The 18,382-nt window shown below is 31.6% G+C and overlaps 2 protein-coding genes across 3 annotated transcripts; both read left to right on the top strand.

Annotated features, from left to right (window-relative positions):
• The first annotated feature begins 112 nt into the window (after positions 1 to 112).
• LOC128185534 (protein YIPF3-like) lies at positions 113 to 7,444 on the top strand. 2 transcript variants are annotated; one of them, XM_052855113.1, is made up of 12 exons: positions 113 to 201; positions 1,732 to 1,801; positions 2,078 to 2,163; positions 2,565 to 2,671; positions 3,175 to 3,220; positions 3,558 to 3,650; positions 3,794 to 3,925; positions 4,339 to 4,461; positions 4,656 to 4,779; positions 5,457 to 5,525; positions 6,177 to 6,318; positions 7,184 to 7,444. In XM_052855113.1, exons 1-11 carry the CDS (start codon positions 166 to 168, stop codon positions 6,299 to 6,301), a joined length of 1,011 nt encoding a protein of 336 aa, XP_052711073.1. In that variant the 5' UTR covers positions 113 to 165; the 3' UTR covers positions 6,302 to 6,318; positions 7,184 to 7,444. The 2 variants fall into 2 exon arrangements, with proteins under 2 accessions (XP_052711073.1, XP_052711078.1); XM_052855118.1 differs by lacking the exon at positions 6,177 to 6,318.
• A 5,011-nt stretch (positions 7,445 to 12,455) lies between these two features.
• Positions 12,456 to 17,000, top strand: LOC128169975 (39S ribosomal protein L45, mitochondrial-like). Its single transcript, XM_052836005.1, has 8 exons — positions 12,456 to 12,527; positions 13,587 to 13,775; positions 14,061 to 14,145; positions 14,747 to 14,811; positions 15,015 to 15,166; positions 15,656 to 15,710; positions 16,233 to 16,382; positions 16,620 to 17,000. The coding sequence occupies exons 1-8, from the start codon at positions 12,504 to 12,506 to the stop codon at positions 16,971 to 16,973; spliced, it is 1,074 nt and encodes a 357-aa protein (XP_052691965.1). The 5' UTR covers positions 12,456 to 12,503; the 3' UTR covers positions 16,974 to 17,000.
• The last annotated feature ends 1,382 nt before the right edge of the window (positions 17,001 to 18,382 follow it).

Raw genomic sequence — 18,382 nt, 5'->3', positions numbered from 1 at the left:
TTATGGTAGATTTTTCAGCATCCCCTCATGGACACGTGGTATTATAGATAAATTGTTCTTGAAAATCGACATTGTTTTTTAAAAATTAGATTTTTATTTTGGTCCTTTGAGACTTTTTTTTTTTTTGGGGGGGGGGGCTTATTCCGGAATTTTACAAATGCCAACATGGCTGACAGGGGACAGAGTTGGCCAACTCAGCAGGTAAACATTTGATATTTTTATTGGTTATCACAAAATTACGGTATTTTCAATAGCTTTTAATTGAAATAACTACGTCAAGATACAAGATATGCCTAAAATATTAAGATTAGATATCTATTATTGACGTTTTAGTATAGCAAGCTTAGACACGATTTAAAATATATACACAGTACTGTATGAATAGTAAAATGGATGATTGTACCCAAGTTAAAAACAATTTGGTCAAGTGTTTTCACAATAAGCCACTCCTTGTCATAGTTCATGACATGATTAACTTGATGTCATCTTTTACAATAGTCAAGAACTCAACAACCAGAAATACTAGCATATCAGTCATATGCTGTCAATCACAGGGGCTTGTGTAGATAAAGAAACGTCGTTATAAAAGTGGGTACCTCGGAGGAAAATTTCCTCCGAGGTACCCACTTTTTTAACGATGTTTTTTTTTTCTAGACAAGCCCCTGTGGTCAAATCATTTGAATGAAATGACATTACCAAAGATCAGTTAAATACTGCATAATCAACTCTCTAGCTCTCAGATGTAAATAGTAAAGAGATGTGGAATTTATTGTGACAAATATGTGATACTGGGTTGTCCCAAAGATAAACAATTCCACATAAGGGTTCTTCATTTATTCAGATACATGGATTAAAGGATTAAACCCTGTAATATAATTAATAGATATCAGCATAAAAATGATCAATGTTTACAATAAGTTTCAGCATAAAAATATAAAATCATACTCAAATACATATTCATGAAATACATTACTGCTCAGAGTTCACTAAGGCCTATAAAAAAAATTGGTGTGTTTAGGGTAACACTGATAAAAAAATTAGGTTAGGTAGGTAGGGAATTTTTTTTATTTTATCATTTTATTCTGCATGAATCCTAAGAATGTTTGCTTGTGTCATATTTAAAAACGGATTTTTTAATAGAAATAATATGAAATTCACAATCAGATAAAAACAGACATCTAAAAATGGTAGGATCGGGGCATTTTTGTAGGTTAGGTCGGGTTACCCTAAACACACAACTATTTTTTTAGCCTAATCAAACTATTTATAAAGAAGGATAACTCTGATTATAATGCATCATAATTTCAGTGTCAAGAAGAGTTACTGCCCTTGAACACAATTTACAAAAATATAGAAATATGCTCTATATCATTATCAATATCAATATTTAATTAAATAAAAACATATACTTTCAATGTAGCTCCTTTGTAGATTACATTATATCAAGATACATACCGGTATAATAAATATGGTAACAATAACTAACCTTTCTCATTTATTAGAAATGAATTGCAATGGTATATATATTTGCTATATATTGACAATTAAGGTATATTACATCAAAAACAGAATAATCTTATTTAAAATTCCTACATGTTTTGGAGAATCAAATCGACCCCCCCCCTCCAAAAAAACAAAAAACAAAACAAAAACTGTCAACAATAAAGATATAAGTATACATAAAGTGTATGTTTTAACTATATGCATGTTTTTGTTTAATTGTTTTTCTAGGATGAGTCTGCTATCATTGATCTGGGTGATGTAAATGACCGGGATGATGGGTCTGATTATGAAACAGATAGTAAGTTTTGCTTTTTGAAAATTCAATTATTCATTTCAAAGTACCACAAGTTTCTTTGTTATAAGCACTTTAGTCTATTATTTTATCTCTTCTTGCTTTTCAATTATCCAAAATAGCAGTTATATCATTTTTTTCGTTAGTTTTGTTTACAGAAAGATTAATTAATGCTTGAATTTTCAGATGATGAAAACTGGTAGATAGAATAGATTATATAAATTTTTCATAATGATTTATTTTTTCCATGTAATTTCATTTTTTTTAATTTTCAATTTGAAGTGTCCAGAGGACCAACAGATGGTTCAGGCAAAGGTTCACTAGAAGAAGATGTTAGGAAGAGATTAACAGACAATGTCACTCAGATGGTATGTTGATTGGTAATACCAGAAATAACATACATTCTATGCTGTCAGTTGAAATTGAATAAAATTTAGACCACCCACCCCCCCCCCCCCCAAAAAATGTAATTTTTGTCTTGAACACAAACTAAAAGCTGATATCCATGCAGACTGAAGTTTAATTATTAACTTAATCTCATTTACAAATGCAATCCAACATATGAAAAATTAAAAGACATGATTTTTTCCACAGGAATTTTTATGAGAAATTTTCACTTAATTGCATTTAAATTCATGATATGCCCATGGGATATGATTTTAAAATCCTCTTAATTTTTATGTGAAGTGAATTTCATGTGAAATTTTTACACAGAAGTTCAATTGATGCTTTTTTTAATATAAAATTATTTATTGTCTGATTCTGTAAGGTATGGAATGCAGGGACACAGCAAGCTAAGCGTGCCTGGAGTTTGTATGGAAACATAGATATACTGCGACCTTACTTCAATGTTGAACCCCATGAAGTTCGAACAAGGTATGATGGTATTAAAGTTTGTTTTTATTTACCTTTTAAATATTTTTGTGTGTTTGGATATTTCAGATTTTGCAAATAGGAAGCAACGTATGCTTACACATTTTTGAAAAAAAGGATGTTTTAAAGTTACAAACTTAATTTTTGTGGATAGTTCTCCTTTATGCTAAAACATTAAATGTTTGACATGTATTTACTCTGTAAGCACTTGAACAATCAAATTATTTGGATACATTGTATTTTACATGACTGTATAATCTATGTGTAGATTTCAAACTATATTTTGCATGTCTTAATTTGAGTATGTACATGTATGATTTTGTTTAGTTGATTATTTGTTAAAACTATGACTGGGTAATACCAAATGTTTTTTACTGCAAGAGATAAGTTATTGTAATACATGGTTTTGTGTAGCGGATGAAAATTTGGTTCTATCAGACTATGACCAGACACACATGTAGTGCCATGTATTGGTAAAATTCCTACACCAATTGATTTCATTTCAGACTCCTGCAGTCTTTTTTGCCAAGAATGCCATCATCAGAAAAACAGGTTAAATTTTTTGACTTTACATTGGTTTTTAAATAATTTATTTGGATGAAAGAAAGTGTACAAACTTAGATACAACCAAATAATTTAACTATTTAAGAGAGTTTCAGTTGCATTTTAAATTCATCAGACAAATATTTGTTTGAGAAAGAGAAAAAATACAATGTAATATTTTAATCGTTTTATTATTGTATAATTATATATGGTGAAGTAATGATATATGAAAACATTTACATGTAATTGTCTTAACATGTACCATAAAATGTTTAGATTGTCAACCTGTAAAACAGCATTTAAAATTTACAAAATATTAAATGAACGCATGCATATGATTTTGTAGAGAGCCTATAGGGAACTGTATGGACCTTTAATGGTCGTTTTTACACTCATTGCACTGTTACTGTTTCAAATGAAAGCTGCAGAACACAAAGTTGTAAGTATCAAAGCCTCAAGGTGTAATAAACAGAATTCTTTCCCTGATTAAAATGAAATGCAAAGTTTAATAAAACTCATATATTAAAAGGAAAATGTATCTTTGAATACACTGTCCCTATTGAAGTATTTTTGATTATGCAGGAGGAAGGTACACTGATGGGAACAGCCTTTGGGGTATGCTTCACTTACTGGTGGGGAACGGCGGCTCTTATGTGGTTCCTGTCATACGTCTGCAATGCACACATCACAAGCATCCAGCTGTTATCATTGCTGGTGAGACACTCGAGAAAGATATTTTCAATTTTTGTAGATTCCTAATAAAACATGAGGAATTAATATTGGCGTAAAATTGCAAGAAGCGCATCTCGTGAATTTTAAAATCTCGCTTTTATTTTTCTGACATATGCAAACTACATGAAACTATGATAAAAATTCAGCATTTGGATTGTATGTTCTCACGATTTGATTGAAAACGGCTGAGTCACAGAATTAAGTACTTGCGTAAAATAAGGAATCTACAGTACATATCTTTTGAGTTAAGAAGCAGTGCAAACTTCTGATAAGAAGCAGTGTTTAATTCACTTTATTTTCATAAAAAAATATAAGGAATCATATATAGATGTATGGTAGGGTATAAAACTAAGTTTTGTTCAGTTATGTTCTGATGTAAATTCTGGATTTTTCAGGGTTACGGACTCGCTGGTCACTGTGTGGTTATTCTGCTTGGGACATTGATTCACACGTCACATGACCATCTCTTTTTCTACCTGTTGTGGGCTGTATTTGGTGGACTGTCCACATTAAAAATGGTAAATCAATGCCTCCTTGGGTTGTGCAACAGCATTAAATTTTACTAATGTTTAAAATATCTAATAGTTTTATTGAAAATTGTATTCAAGAAAATCAAACTACTTGTACCTGATAAGTGACTATGTGTTATCTTATAATCATGTCCCTTTAGTATTTTAATATCTAGTATTTCCAAACTCATGTAAATTTGCAGGTGGGAGTGATTTTGTCAAGGACTCATGGGAAATCTCAGCGGCTGATTCTGTCGTGTACAATAGCCGCCATTCATCTCTTATTTCTACTGTATCTACATTTCGCATATCATCAGATTGTTGAAGGTAAGAATTAAGACACATGACTCCTACAAGTATTGTAAGTGTTTGTTTTAATGTCATAACATTCATTATACCGGGTATATCTCAGCGGTAACCAGTTACAGGGCTCTAAGTTAAAAGTACATATATCTCACCATGAACCTTACACCATATTAAAAAAAAATTTGTTGCAAATTTGTAAATGTTAACTCTTTTCCAAACAATATTCATGTTGATTTAACACAAGAGGAAAACGTGATTTACTATTTAAATTAATAATCCTTTTTTAAATTTGCCTATCTATAAAGGAAGTTGATGAATTGAAATGATTTGGGTTAGGGAGGGGTAATCATGAACCATTATTCACTGTACAGATGTTTCTGTGTACCTCTGTTGAATAAAGGTCTCTGTATAAGGTATTAATCAGATTCTGCAGTTCATTTTTATACTCCCACTCCGAATTATACCCCCCGCTCCAAAGGAGGAGGAGGTACATGTAGCTGTTTTACCCTTGTGGGATTAGTTTTTGTACCAATTAGACGCAACTTCCTGTTAAATATCAAATTTGCCTGTTTTGTATATTCAAATCAAAGCAAGGATGTAACTAGTGAGCATTGGCTCCGAGATTTCTTGTTTACATTGCAGTTGATCTATCTGTATGAATAATACTTAATAATTGGTATTTTTCTGCTACTATACAGATCTCTCAAGAGTCTTGGATTCTGATCCTGTTGTTAAGCAGCCAGAGCTTGTGAAGACTGTTTCAAAGGGTGAGATACAAGGACATTTATTGTTTTCAGAACATGCTCTATAAAATCTCCAGAATAGTGTTACTAAAAGCAGTATCAACGTTGACTTTGCTAGTTTGATCATTTATCATGAAAAATGACATACATGTATTGAATTGATCAAAATGTTGATATACAGTAAAACACGCCTATAACGAAGTCCCAGGGACGGCCAATTTAACTTCGTTATAAGCGTAATTTGTTACATGTATATCCGTCAAGTTTACAACATGAAATAGAGACTTGGGGAATGAATTTCACTTCGCTGTAAGCATCAATTCTTTATAAGCGTGTTCGCTATAACCGTGTTTTACTGTATATGTATGATATCATCATACATATATTATTTCCCAAAAATCATCATTATCGAATCATTTCAAATTATTCTACACATATTTGTTGTGAAGGAAATTCAATTCAATTGTGAAGGCATGGAATTTTAGAAGGTGATTTGATACAAATTGATAATTACAGGTGTATTTAATTAATATCAATTTACTGTAATGTTGTCATGTCAAAATCCTTTACTAATAACTGGTAATTTCCTGAATAAAACTGATAACACCTCTGTAATGGTAATTCCCTAAGTCTGTGAGCATGCTTGTTGAGTGCATGCTTGTTTCCTTTTTTTAGACGTAACAAACTCAAAACTTGTACATGAAGGGTCGAAAATGGCCAGCAAAACCTTAAAGAAAATTCCCAAATTGGTTACCAAGGCAGTTGTTGCTATTGCAGACAGGGCTAACAAAACACACTGACACTCAAATATGGGCAGGTTAGATTTTTTATGGTGATGGATTTAACTTTTGCAGTATGGTAGTGATTTTTAACTCACATTGACAATCACCAAGCTTTTTTCATATTTTGTATCTTTTCCTCAGAAGTCAAGGGGACGTATTTAAAACCATCATATTAAGATATATAAAAATATTTTCTTAATGAATATTATAAAATTTCAATACATAAAGCACTAAATAAATATATATTAAACAATATACATGTACAGCATTTTGTATGTATGTCTTTGCATGCTGATATATTTCATTCTCTATATAACCTGGCTTAGAAGTAGATTTAATTGTATTTTCTACTTTGCTTTCATTATATAAGCTGTTTTAACTTAAAAGTAATGTTTACTGCATGAATCTAAAAAGTCAATTATGTGATCTTTATCAATTCTTAGTACATGTATTTTAATAACTGGTTTTGTTTTTAGAATATGCAATGCAAATTATTTATAAAAACTTACACCAATTTTGCTTTTACTTTATTCAGTTTTAATTCAGTTCATTATAATGTCAGTAGTAATTGTTTACACTATATGTATTCTCTTTTGAGAAGTGGACAAGCATATATGCATAAAGAGTCGAGTCAGGGGACCAAGAGCAATCTCAAGATATAGGCATTTGTGGAAGAAAAAAAAACATTTTTTCATAAGCAATTTAGATAGCTCTCAGTGTTATAATGTTGATATAAAAAGAAATACTAATAAATTCAAGTGCCAATGTCTCATGGCCCACAATTATGATTTATCGATTAACTTGCATGTACTTTTGTAGTGGATTAACAACTGTACAAGCCAGGGTATATATAGCACTAAGCCATTTTGATTGTTAGGTTTGTTTTTTACTTATTTTCAGACTCCCGAGACCTTAATTAATCAAGAAGACAATCCTGCCATATTACAACATCTCTGTGCAAACATGACTATTGGGTCGGTTAATGAACTCCTACTGTGATGGTATCATGCAATGAGGAGCTGAGTCAAATGTATTATTGAATCACTTTAAAATGTATATATAATTGTACATACTGTTAACTTTGTATTATATGTTTAAAACTATGTTTTTATTAAATTATTAAAGTTGGTATGTAACCAAATACATGTACGTCTACAACATTATGTTCATTGTTTATCAAGATTCAAGGATATAGATTAAAGTGGCGTTTCTGCTGCTTTATATTCTATAAAAGCAGAAATATTTGTTGCTGGAGATATTTCATTCACTTAATAATATTCTAATACAAAGGATTTTAACATTTTTTTTTTTAAATTCATTACCGGTAGTTCGAAATACATGCAAGTTGTTTCAATGAAATAAAAAGGAGTTAATACAATATTAGAATTCGAAATAACAAGATTTGAAGTCATTTATTGCGACTTGAAATTCATTATTACGAGATAAAAAGTCGTTATTACGAGATTTAAAAAAAAGTCTCATTGAGGTAAAATTTATTACAGCTTTGAAAAGTCGGGATTTTTATAATAAGAAAAAGATCATAATTATGAATAATGAATTCGTTAGTATGAGAAAAAATAAACGTTTTTCCTGCATGATGTCGAATGCTAGCGCTTAAACAAATAACGACAAAGATACCATTTGCGGATCTAGATTGTCCACCGCTCCGCCTCCCCCCCCCCCCCCCCCGGGAAAATTCGGACAGGGATGTTATACTTATTGTCGAATTTAGCCTTACACAGAAGGAACAGCCAATTTTCCATATAAAAGTTGCCATGGTAATTACACTTAGTCTTGCAAGTCCGTCGAGTCCGTACTCTGAATGTTCCTGTAGTTTAGATCGATCAAAAAATAATAAACGCAAATAAGCATCAAAATTATTAAGAAGAAATCTATGAATGATGTAAAATTATTAATTATAGCTATTCTTGACATTTTTAAAAGCTTAAAAACGCGTCTGTAATAGCCATTTTAAAATAAATAGAAGAATGTGTATATTCTTACGCCGATAGTTACTGTCGTGCAATAGATTGTGTAGATTTCTGTCTATTCATGCATGTGTAACAATCTATTTTCGTAGCATACTACATTGTAAGTGGATAAATTGATAAATGGTTGGTTCACATTAATACCGACCGTACTGAACTTATGTTCACTATATATATTCTCATACATGTACTTTACTATCGTTACGGATACTCATTGGTATATACTGAATAAATTGAGAGAAATTTTCACTTCTGTTCGTATCTTGTTTTACTTTTTGTATATTTTCAAAAAAATTTCGAAATTAATTACCTTTTTCTCTGTATTCTACAAAGACCACTTAAAATTTAGATATAGACATGTATTTTTTAAGAAGAGATTTCCGAATCCAAATCAATTTTTCTTTTAGAAGCCTCCAATTTTTTTTTTTATCGCTGAAACATTTGAAGCTAATATTACAATCTCTAAACGAAAACTGGAATATAATGAGCGATATGACCATATTGGCCTGGCATTTAAAATTCGTAATGAGTTTGGAAAAACCAGGGGCCCGTTTCACTAAAAGGCGTAAGATACGACGAAACTTAAGTTAGGCCTTAGGGCGTACGCCAAAATTTAGTCCGGCGTAAACTGCGTTTCACTAAGAGGCCATCTTCGCTAGCCAAGGGTGACGATCCACTCTGCTACTCTTTAGCAGAGTGGATCGTCACCCTTGGCTAGCGAAGATGCTAAGAGGCGTACGCCCGTAAACACTAATATCGGACTAAGTTAAGGCCAGACTTACGTCCTTGACAACGAGCTTATGCACATGTTCAGACAGATGATAAACAGAAGAGAGGAAGATAGATAAATATATAGAAATATAGATAGATACAAATGTATAAATTCTTTAGATAGATAAAAAGATAGAAACTTGTCAATTGTGTTTGCGAGAGAGAGAGAGAGAGAGAGAGAGAGAGAGAGAGCCTGCCTAAAGTATTCAGGCATAATAATCCTGTAAAGTGACAAAATCACACAGCAAAACTTGCTAAAATGTTTTATTTGAAAGATATATTTGATGAGGCATATAGGATATGTTCATTCAAAATTATTAACTCATATCGAGTTTAGTCGGATTATTTCAATAGAATAGATTATTAACTCAACAGAACTATTTTGTTATGATATCTACGGTGATTTAACCATGCTTCGAACACCCTTGAAATTTCTCTTTCGATCATGCGTCAATTATGGCCCGAGTATAAATATTTTTTTTATTAAATTTTCTGGTTTCCTCTTGCTATACCATTAATAGAAAATACAGCGAATTAATGCAGTAATGAGCTGTTTAACCATGGATTGGACAATATTAAGCAAGCATCGAAAAATTATACAACAGATACTTAAAATAACGAAACTTGAATATTTCATGCAAAGAAAAAAAAATAATTAAAAACAAAACAATAAAAAAAAAAAGGAAAAAAGGAAGAGGCTCGGATAAATATATTTATTACTTATTAAGATTTGTGTCAAGGTGAAATGTGGAGCAAAAATAACTTCGGAAATAATTGATGGATTCCAAGTCTTTTTTTTTTAACACAATTTGTTTCCGAAGTTATTTTTTTTTTCGAATTATTGAAGTGAAAGGGTACATACAAACCATAAGTGCATGCACGTTTATTTGTAAATGTTTCACCAAAGTTATTAGATCCAAGGTACAGATGTATGTGTCAGACCTATAATGGACACAACATAATCTACCCAAGTACACTTACATGTGTATTTAGTATATTGAACGAGGCTTCATATAAGGAATAAGAAATCATTCTTTGAGTATTATGAGGTGATAATTTTGCTCGGGGCGTGATCAAATCCAATAAAGCCCCAATAAACATAGGTGGAGCTTTCATCATATTTTGGTATTAACATTTTAACAATACTGAAAATACTTTTATGATTAACCTTAGTTTAACTACCTAAGCTAACACCTTTTACTCACATAAAAAAGAAATTAAAAAAGAGGAAAATATAAAAGTCAATAATTTGCTTAGTGAGTTTTGAATTTAAAAATATTCCGCTCACACATATTTTGCGTGGAGGTAATGTGGGGGGGGGGGGGGGGGATGAAATGCTTGCAATGCTAGACATTTCTTATAGAAATATACCTTTGTACTATATGTGCATCATGTATGTATATTTTCTGCATTATTCATTGCCCAATTTACTAAAAAAATAAAAATGAAACGTAAATCAAATTATTGGATAAAAATAATCAACTGAAAACTAAATATCGATTTTCTAATTATGTCATTTAACATGTAAACGGCAAGTGCAAATATAAAGAATGTGCATAACACATGGTAAGAAAGTTTCTATTCGAGAATTGGTACCACCTATCAAAACTCTCTATTTTCTTAATTTCATATGAAATTAATAAAATTTACATGACAAATTGTACAATTTAACATTACGGTCAGCACCGATATTCTCAGCAACAGAATTAGCAGTCAATTCCCGTTTACGCCTTAAGTTACGACTACCTTGGCTAGGCGTAGATTTTTGTCTTAACTTAAGGTAAGGTTTGCGGCTTGCATTTTTGAGAGGTTGTACCAAAGTTACATACCATTTTGTTCACTATACTAAAGTCTTTTTACGCATTAAATTCAAATGAATTTTGCCCGTCCCGTTAAATAACTACAAAAGGTCAAAGTTCATGATTTCCAATTTTCATTTTGATGAAATGTAAACAATTTCGTGAGAATATGTACATTTTATATGTGACTATTATGGGGGTTATTTATGCTTAAAATGTTCGAAAATGATATCACTATTAATATCATGATTCACTTTTATTAATTTCTGATGAACTATCTAAAAATAGAATAAAATGTAACAAAATTCTTAATTTTGGACTACTATTATGTAAACGAAAACATCTTATTTGAAACCTTTCCAAGTCCACCGATTTCAGGAAAAACGTATCTTAGAATATGTGTAATCTGATGTTTCTAAAACACTATTCAAAACCATATGATGCGGATTTCGTTTTCGTGGAAATTGATGAAATGCTTGTGTTCTCTTATTATTTCATTGAAACTAAAAAAAACCGCGAAATTAAAAAAAACTTAAATCAATTATGACGTCATATAAATTTTGACGTCATAACTGAAATAAAGTTGGTGTTACGTCACAATGAAAATGTGTGAGTTATCTCCCTGTAACCGCAAACCTTACCTTAAGGTCAAGATCTAGTAAATGATTCAAGACTGCCTTTTTGTTGCTAGAACCATTATGACGTCATAATTGATTTGATGAATCTTTTCCCGTATTTTACGGCTTTAAAGGAATTATGTAGAAAATAAAACAATGTTTTGACATTCTATAGTTAATCACGGGAAAAGTAATCCCGGTACCTATAATTAATTTGACATCATTTTAAAGAGGATGTCAAGGGCTTGTTGAATGCCGTTTTTGGAGAGACTGTAGGCATTCTAGATATATTTCATATGTCAAAAATGGACAGAACTCCTAAATTTGTTACTTTTATCCTTCATATTTCATTGAAAATGACAGTTCAAAACATGATTTTTCATTGTGTTTACCAAAACTTTAAGCCCCGGTACACCATATGAAACAAAGATATTGTTATGAAGCATCATTAAACGAATTCATATCTTGAATTTCATAAACCTGTAGGCATTTTTCATTTACTAGATCTTGACCTTAAGACGGACGCAAAGTTACGCCTTTTAGTGAAACGGACCTTAGTCCAAATATTTGACTTACGTCCGGACTTACGACAGGCGTAAGGTTACGCCAGGCGTACGCCTTTTAGTGAAACGGGCCCCAGGGACGTATAGTATATACGTCCCCGGAAAGACTCTTGCGTCACGGTATATAAGAAATGCTTATGTTTTATAAGAACTATTGATTACTTGATCTTGATATTAATAAGTAACTTGGTATGACAAATATTACTTTGTTTTAATGTTTTACCAAGTTAGAAAAACAGATATCGGTAAGTATAACCAGAGACATAAATACATGTAACTTGTTATAACAAATTGATGATCAAATTGATCATTTCTGAACCAGGTTAATCATTTGTTATAATTTGTTTGGTTTCTACGGAAAATAGTCAATACATTTCAATGGAGAAGCGATTTGCATTTCCCAATGGTATATCCACGAAAACAAATTTAGTGTAGAAATGACTATTTAGAGAGTTCTAAACATCGGGATCAAGATACAGAAAATGGCAGCGAACACGATTTTGACGGTAATAGTAAAACCTTTAATTATCGTTAATTTTAATCACAGTAAGGCTAAGAACTTTTTCAATGTATTATAAACACATATTTTTGTATTATTTATGTCTTTGAGAACTGCATGTTAATGCTGACCCAAGAAAAAACACAATTAGAGTTTGAAATTGAGGAAATTCGGTCGTGAACATCATATCCATTTGTTTTATGCAATAATGTACGACGTTTTCGTACTAAAACACGCCTGCCGACGCCAGCCAATGAAAACATGCCTGTCGAGAAAATGACAGACGTTGACATGCGTGTTTTAGTGTGACACTGACATTTTTCTATTGTTTAAATCATGTATACATACTTTAGAGAATCATTAGTTTTGCAATGACTTAACCATGTCAAACTATTGTCCTTGACTCAACAAGAGACATCATACAGTGACATACTCAATTTTTAAGTCGATTTCACAAGTTATCTAATTTTCACAAGATTATCACATAATATCACAAAATATATTTCTCCTTGAATCTTAAAAAAAAAAAATTTGTGTCCTAAATGTAGCACCATAGAAAAGCTATTTAAGAATTGCTGTCTTATATTTGATGATTTGCTTTGTGCATTAACATTCTTTAATTCTTGAAAACTGCAAGGTCAATTGTTACCATTCTTGTTTGAAGCATCTCTATGATAAGATGAATCAAAATCTTAAAATTTATGACTTAAACAAAACTGCAAAATCTTCTTCTCTATTCCCACATGTGAGAAAAATAGTAAGTGCATGGTTATGATGTCCATGAAGCCCTCTACATAAATTAAGAAATTCATGGCCTCTGGGTCTTTGGGTAGAGCCAATATGACCATATAGTGATAATATATTAAATCTTTAAAAAAATCATCACTACTCCCATTTTTAGAAACAGATATATTGCTGGTAATTAAGTCTGAACATATCTAGTGCCAAACATGATAAAATTAGAAATCATTTTGATACTCTCTTTAGAAATGGAATTGTCTTATGTTGGTATAATTATTCAATTAAAGTTGAAATTTATCTTATCTATGGCATGTTTTATTTTTAGTTTGTACACAAGGGAAGCTATGGCAGATTGGCGACATCTGCCAAACTTTTACAGAGTAGAGCAGTCGTTTATTCATATTCTAAATGCCATGAGCGATCAGTTTTTTCATCTCCACATATGCCTCCAAATCCTACAGTGAAGTACAAAAAGGAGAGAGCTCGAAAAGTTATGATCCAGCAGTATGAAAAAGTAAGTATTGTGAATAACATTCCAGTAGAGTTTTTATCAATGTTATTGCTGGAGGTTATGAGGAATCTGGTCACTCAAGAATCCAAGAAAAGAATTGGGTCGATTATATGGCACATTTGAAAGTTTTTAGGAATCCTCTACACAAAACAACTGAGTTTTAAATGTGTTGTTACCTTTATTGGAAAGCCCTAGTACTAGTAGGCTCAAAATAAATTTATCCCTATGAATTCTGTATGTATAATTTAAATTCTATGTTTCTCTGACTGGGAATAAATAATTTTTCAGATTGAGGAAAAACCCGACAAATACAAGGTAAAACAACCAACCTACACATATACAAAGTCAAAGGAAATAGGCGTCACAACTATAGGTAAGTTAAAAATGATCAAAAAATTACAAAGAATTTCCTTATTGGTTCATATACCGGTATGTTTGTACATTGTGGACTTGTAGTGATCAAATATCACAGAAGACTGTTAATTTTTGTTTTAATTACAGTAAAACATGGTTATAGCGAACACGCTTATAATGAATTGACGCTTACAGCGAAGTGATTTTCATTCCCCATGACTTTATAACATGTTGTAAACTTGACGGATATAACGAATTACGCTTATAACGAAGTAAAATCACCCGTCCCTGGCGCTTCGTTATAAGCGTGTTTTACTGTATTACTCTTTACTTATGGTATGCGTTAAAATTGTTATATTTGCTACAAAATACACACTAGTACATGTACATTAAATAATAGTTCAGAAAATCTTTCCTTTGGAATTTTTTTTTTTTTAATCCCATGAAATAGTAGATTTTGAACAATATTTGTCCAAGAGTAATTTTCTCCTAAATCCCGATGCAGATATATATCTTTTGCAAAGCACTTTGGAAATCTTTGAAAAAAAATTCATGTCTATATAGAATCAAGATTTTGGAATGTTGAGTGACATGAACATTTTATTACCTTTGGCTTTTAGGTGACATTATCAACCCCCATATTCCATTGGAGAGTGATGCAAAATATGGCTTGACTAAAAAAGAGGTAATATTAAATTCTTTGAAGAAAAAAATGTTTGGAGTTGTGTTAAAACCTCTTTTTAATTACTACTACCGGTACTTAAAATTATTTAGAGCCATGCTTGCAAAAAACCTCGGGTTTTCTTCTTCAAATAATTTTGGACTGAATAAAGTTCAACTCTTTAGGGATAACATTCACTCATTGTTTAACATGTTTGTATCCCGCAGAAAGTTGATGCTGCCAGGAAAGATGTATTTAATAGAATCTCTAAGATCCGATTTATGAGGCACATCAAAAAGTATGATCCAACATTCAATCAAAAGGAATTCCTCGCACAAGCCCATCATATCTACATACAGGCACATAAATGCATCGAAAGGTATGGTTATACAATGACTGTTTAAACGTTATATAAATTGTCAGTGCTGGGTACATTTAATGCATGTTTCTATATATTGGTTAATTTGCAAGAACTGATTTGCATCTCAGTACTGTAGATTCCTAATTTAACATAAGGAATTAAAATCTGCACAAAAATTGCAAGAAACTCCCCTTGCTTTTATATTTAGTTGTATACTACATGTAATGGTATATAAAATTATGTTATGGTTTGGTGCTTGCAATTTTGTGGTTTTGCAATTTGATACTAAACAGGGTCAAGAAATAAATTTCCTGCATAAAAGAAAGAATCTACAGTACTGTTAAGTCAGTACATTACCACCCAGGGACCTATAAGTGTATATACCCATTACATATATGCTTTAGCATTATATTGATTAATTTAAAAATAAATCTACAACTTGCCAAGTGGCAACACTCCAAATATGCTATGTCTAGTATAACGATCATGTTGATTTCATCTTGGTAGATTAAGGGAGAATGATGAAGAACTGATGGATTATGTGACCCAGCACGTCTATGGAGTAAGTTAAAATTGGCGTTTCATTTTGGAATGGGACACCTCAGTTTTATGTACTTTTACTCAAAATAAAAGATAAAATTTAATAGTAGTATACCTGGTATTTCATCTTTCCAATCTCAATGTCCAACAGGAATGGCAAAATTGGTTAAAGTCTCAGCTTTCTGTTTTGTGTTCTCAACATGTGTTTTACAATCTCTACTTTCACAGAATTTCTAGACTGCATTTCATGTTCAAATACTGTAAGAGTTCAAATTGTAAAACCATGTTTTTATTTTGAAAATGTTTTATAATTCATTTGACGTATTTAACCAAGTGAAATTTAATTATTTGAAAATCAAAAATGTTCTATCTTAATTTAAAGTTTGATAACCAAAGGTGAAAACATAGAAATGAATCATATTTACAGTAATATGTGTACATCAGACATCAAGACCACAGAAAAAGTTCTGTTAATATGATGTGTGTACCAACCAATGCTTCCTCTTAATTGAATGAGAAGTTAAGTGTCTCTGTTCTATTGCAGCAAATGACGAAAGGCATGATGGACAAAACTCTCCACTGGGAGTTTGTAGAGTCGGTGGAACAGCCTAAAATCGTAACAGCTGCTGGGGGAGCAGTGGTCAGCAAGGACAACGCCTTTGGCCAGTTAACAGTTAGATTCCATACCTTACAGGTACCTTATACAATTTCAATTTGCAGTATGTTATTAATGTGCTATGTATGCAATCAATTTTAAATTCAGATACACTGTAATACATTATTTATACTCTTTCTTTCTGGTAATAGATTTGCAGTCATTAATTAAATACCTTTGCACTTGATAAGCATACCAGTATACAAGGTACATGTAGAACTTGTAATTACAATGTACATAAAATTGCTTGTATTAGTATTATTTCATGCATTACAGAAACTCGCCATCTATAATCGATTTGGAAGATTGACCTATGGCGATAGTGAAAAACCGCGGTACATGCTGGAATATGTTGTGTTTGAAAAACACATCTCAGACACGGAGGGCAAATGGAGGATTGCTGGCAAAGTGACACCCGAGTGGAAAACAAAGGGCTTTACCTTCCTTCACACTTGGAAAGAGGACAAAGAAAGCCTACTGGAGGAAGAACATGAGCCATATGTTATTCACAGATTCAATCCCGAATACCCTGATGAAATGACAGCTCGTGAAGAAACCACTGATGAACAAACTAACATTGTGTCCGAAACAAATGTATCTGATAGTAAGGAAACTACAAGCACTGTTTAATAGAAATTAAAGTATATGAAAAATCTAGTACTTTATATGTTTGTTTATAGCTTAAGCTTCTAAGAGACTGATAGTAATAAGAATTTGAAGTACCAGGTACTTTGTATTTATTGATAAAGCAAGGGTAAGACTTGCAATATTGCATAGAAAGTCTCCTGGAACTAATGAAATGTACAGAGAAGCTCCTGAATTGATTTTACCTTGAAAGTTGGCCATGTAATACTTCAATGTGGTGCTATTTTGTTCTTGTATCAGAAGGTGAATGTTAAATTTTGTATTTGCAGCAAAGTGCATATGCTATTTTTCACAGTTTGAAATAAGTTTTGCCCAATATTAAATTAGTAACAAAATGAGCAGATTAGATGGGGTGCTGAAGTGATGAAATGTATTAAAACTGTTTCGCAACTCCAACACAGAAACCATGAAAAAATGAATCAATGCGTATGGTTAAAATCAAAATATTTAAACTGAACATGCCTCAAAAATAGGAATTGTCATACAGGTATCTATAAACCCTTTGATTTCAATACACCAAAGAGCACATCTGAATATCGTTGCCAACGTGTAGTATTCCTTCATTGTCTTGGATTTTGTTTTTTTATTTCGTTTAATGCGCATTTTCTGTATGTAAACAATGCATTTATACCTATATATTTACATTTTCTAGTGTCTTTGCCTGTGATAACACTACGTATTTTGTATTATATAACCCATAATACAAATGATGCCAATTTGAGGCGCCACCGGGGTTTGCTTATTTATATTAATATTTTAATATTATTTATATTATATATTTAATCGTACGATTGCTTAAAATTATATAAATATAAGTAATAAGGAATCATTCTTTGAATATTATGAGGTGAAAATTTCGGTCTGGGCGTGATCAAATCTATCATAAAGCCATTCGGGCATTATTGGATTTGATCACGCCCTGACCGAAATTATCACCTCACAATACTCAAAGAATGATTCCTTATACATTCTCCTGGCTTGGAAAAAAAAAGTATAGTATGTTAATTTAATCATGACCAAGTAACATGGCAGTGTAAATTGTATGTCCACACAAAATACATGTACTTTGAACTTTGAACTAGAGGTCCGTTGGCTTATAGGGGTGAGCCATAGGGATAGCAGGGATTAAAGAGAAATGATGCGGAAACTGCCCTTTACAAGTATGGTTCAGCTTTAAACAACACTAATAAAAGTCATCTAAACAATGAAAATAGTGCTGTACTTTCTGGTTAATTAAATATCAACATGCCGTAACAATGCAAAAGTTTATTTTCTAATCTTTAATTCATTGTAAGTACATGTTTGTGCAGTCTGAGTAGGGGTATCCATTTGCATTGTATGTATGCTGAGGTCTGCTAAAAGGTTTCAATTTAGACCTAAACATGCCTTTATGT

This window comes from Crassostrea angulata, chromosome 1 (assembly GCF_025612915.1).
Source record: "Crassostrea angulata isolate pt1a10 chromosome 1, ASM2561291v2, whole genome shotgun sequence".
NCBI classification, from domain to species: Eukaryota; Metazoa; Mollusca; class Bivalvia; order Ostreida; family Ostreidae; genus Magallana; species Magallana angulata.
Note: the sequence above shows the minus strand (reverse complement) of the source record. Positions and strands in the feature narration are given on the sequence as shown.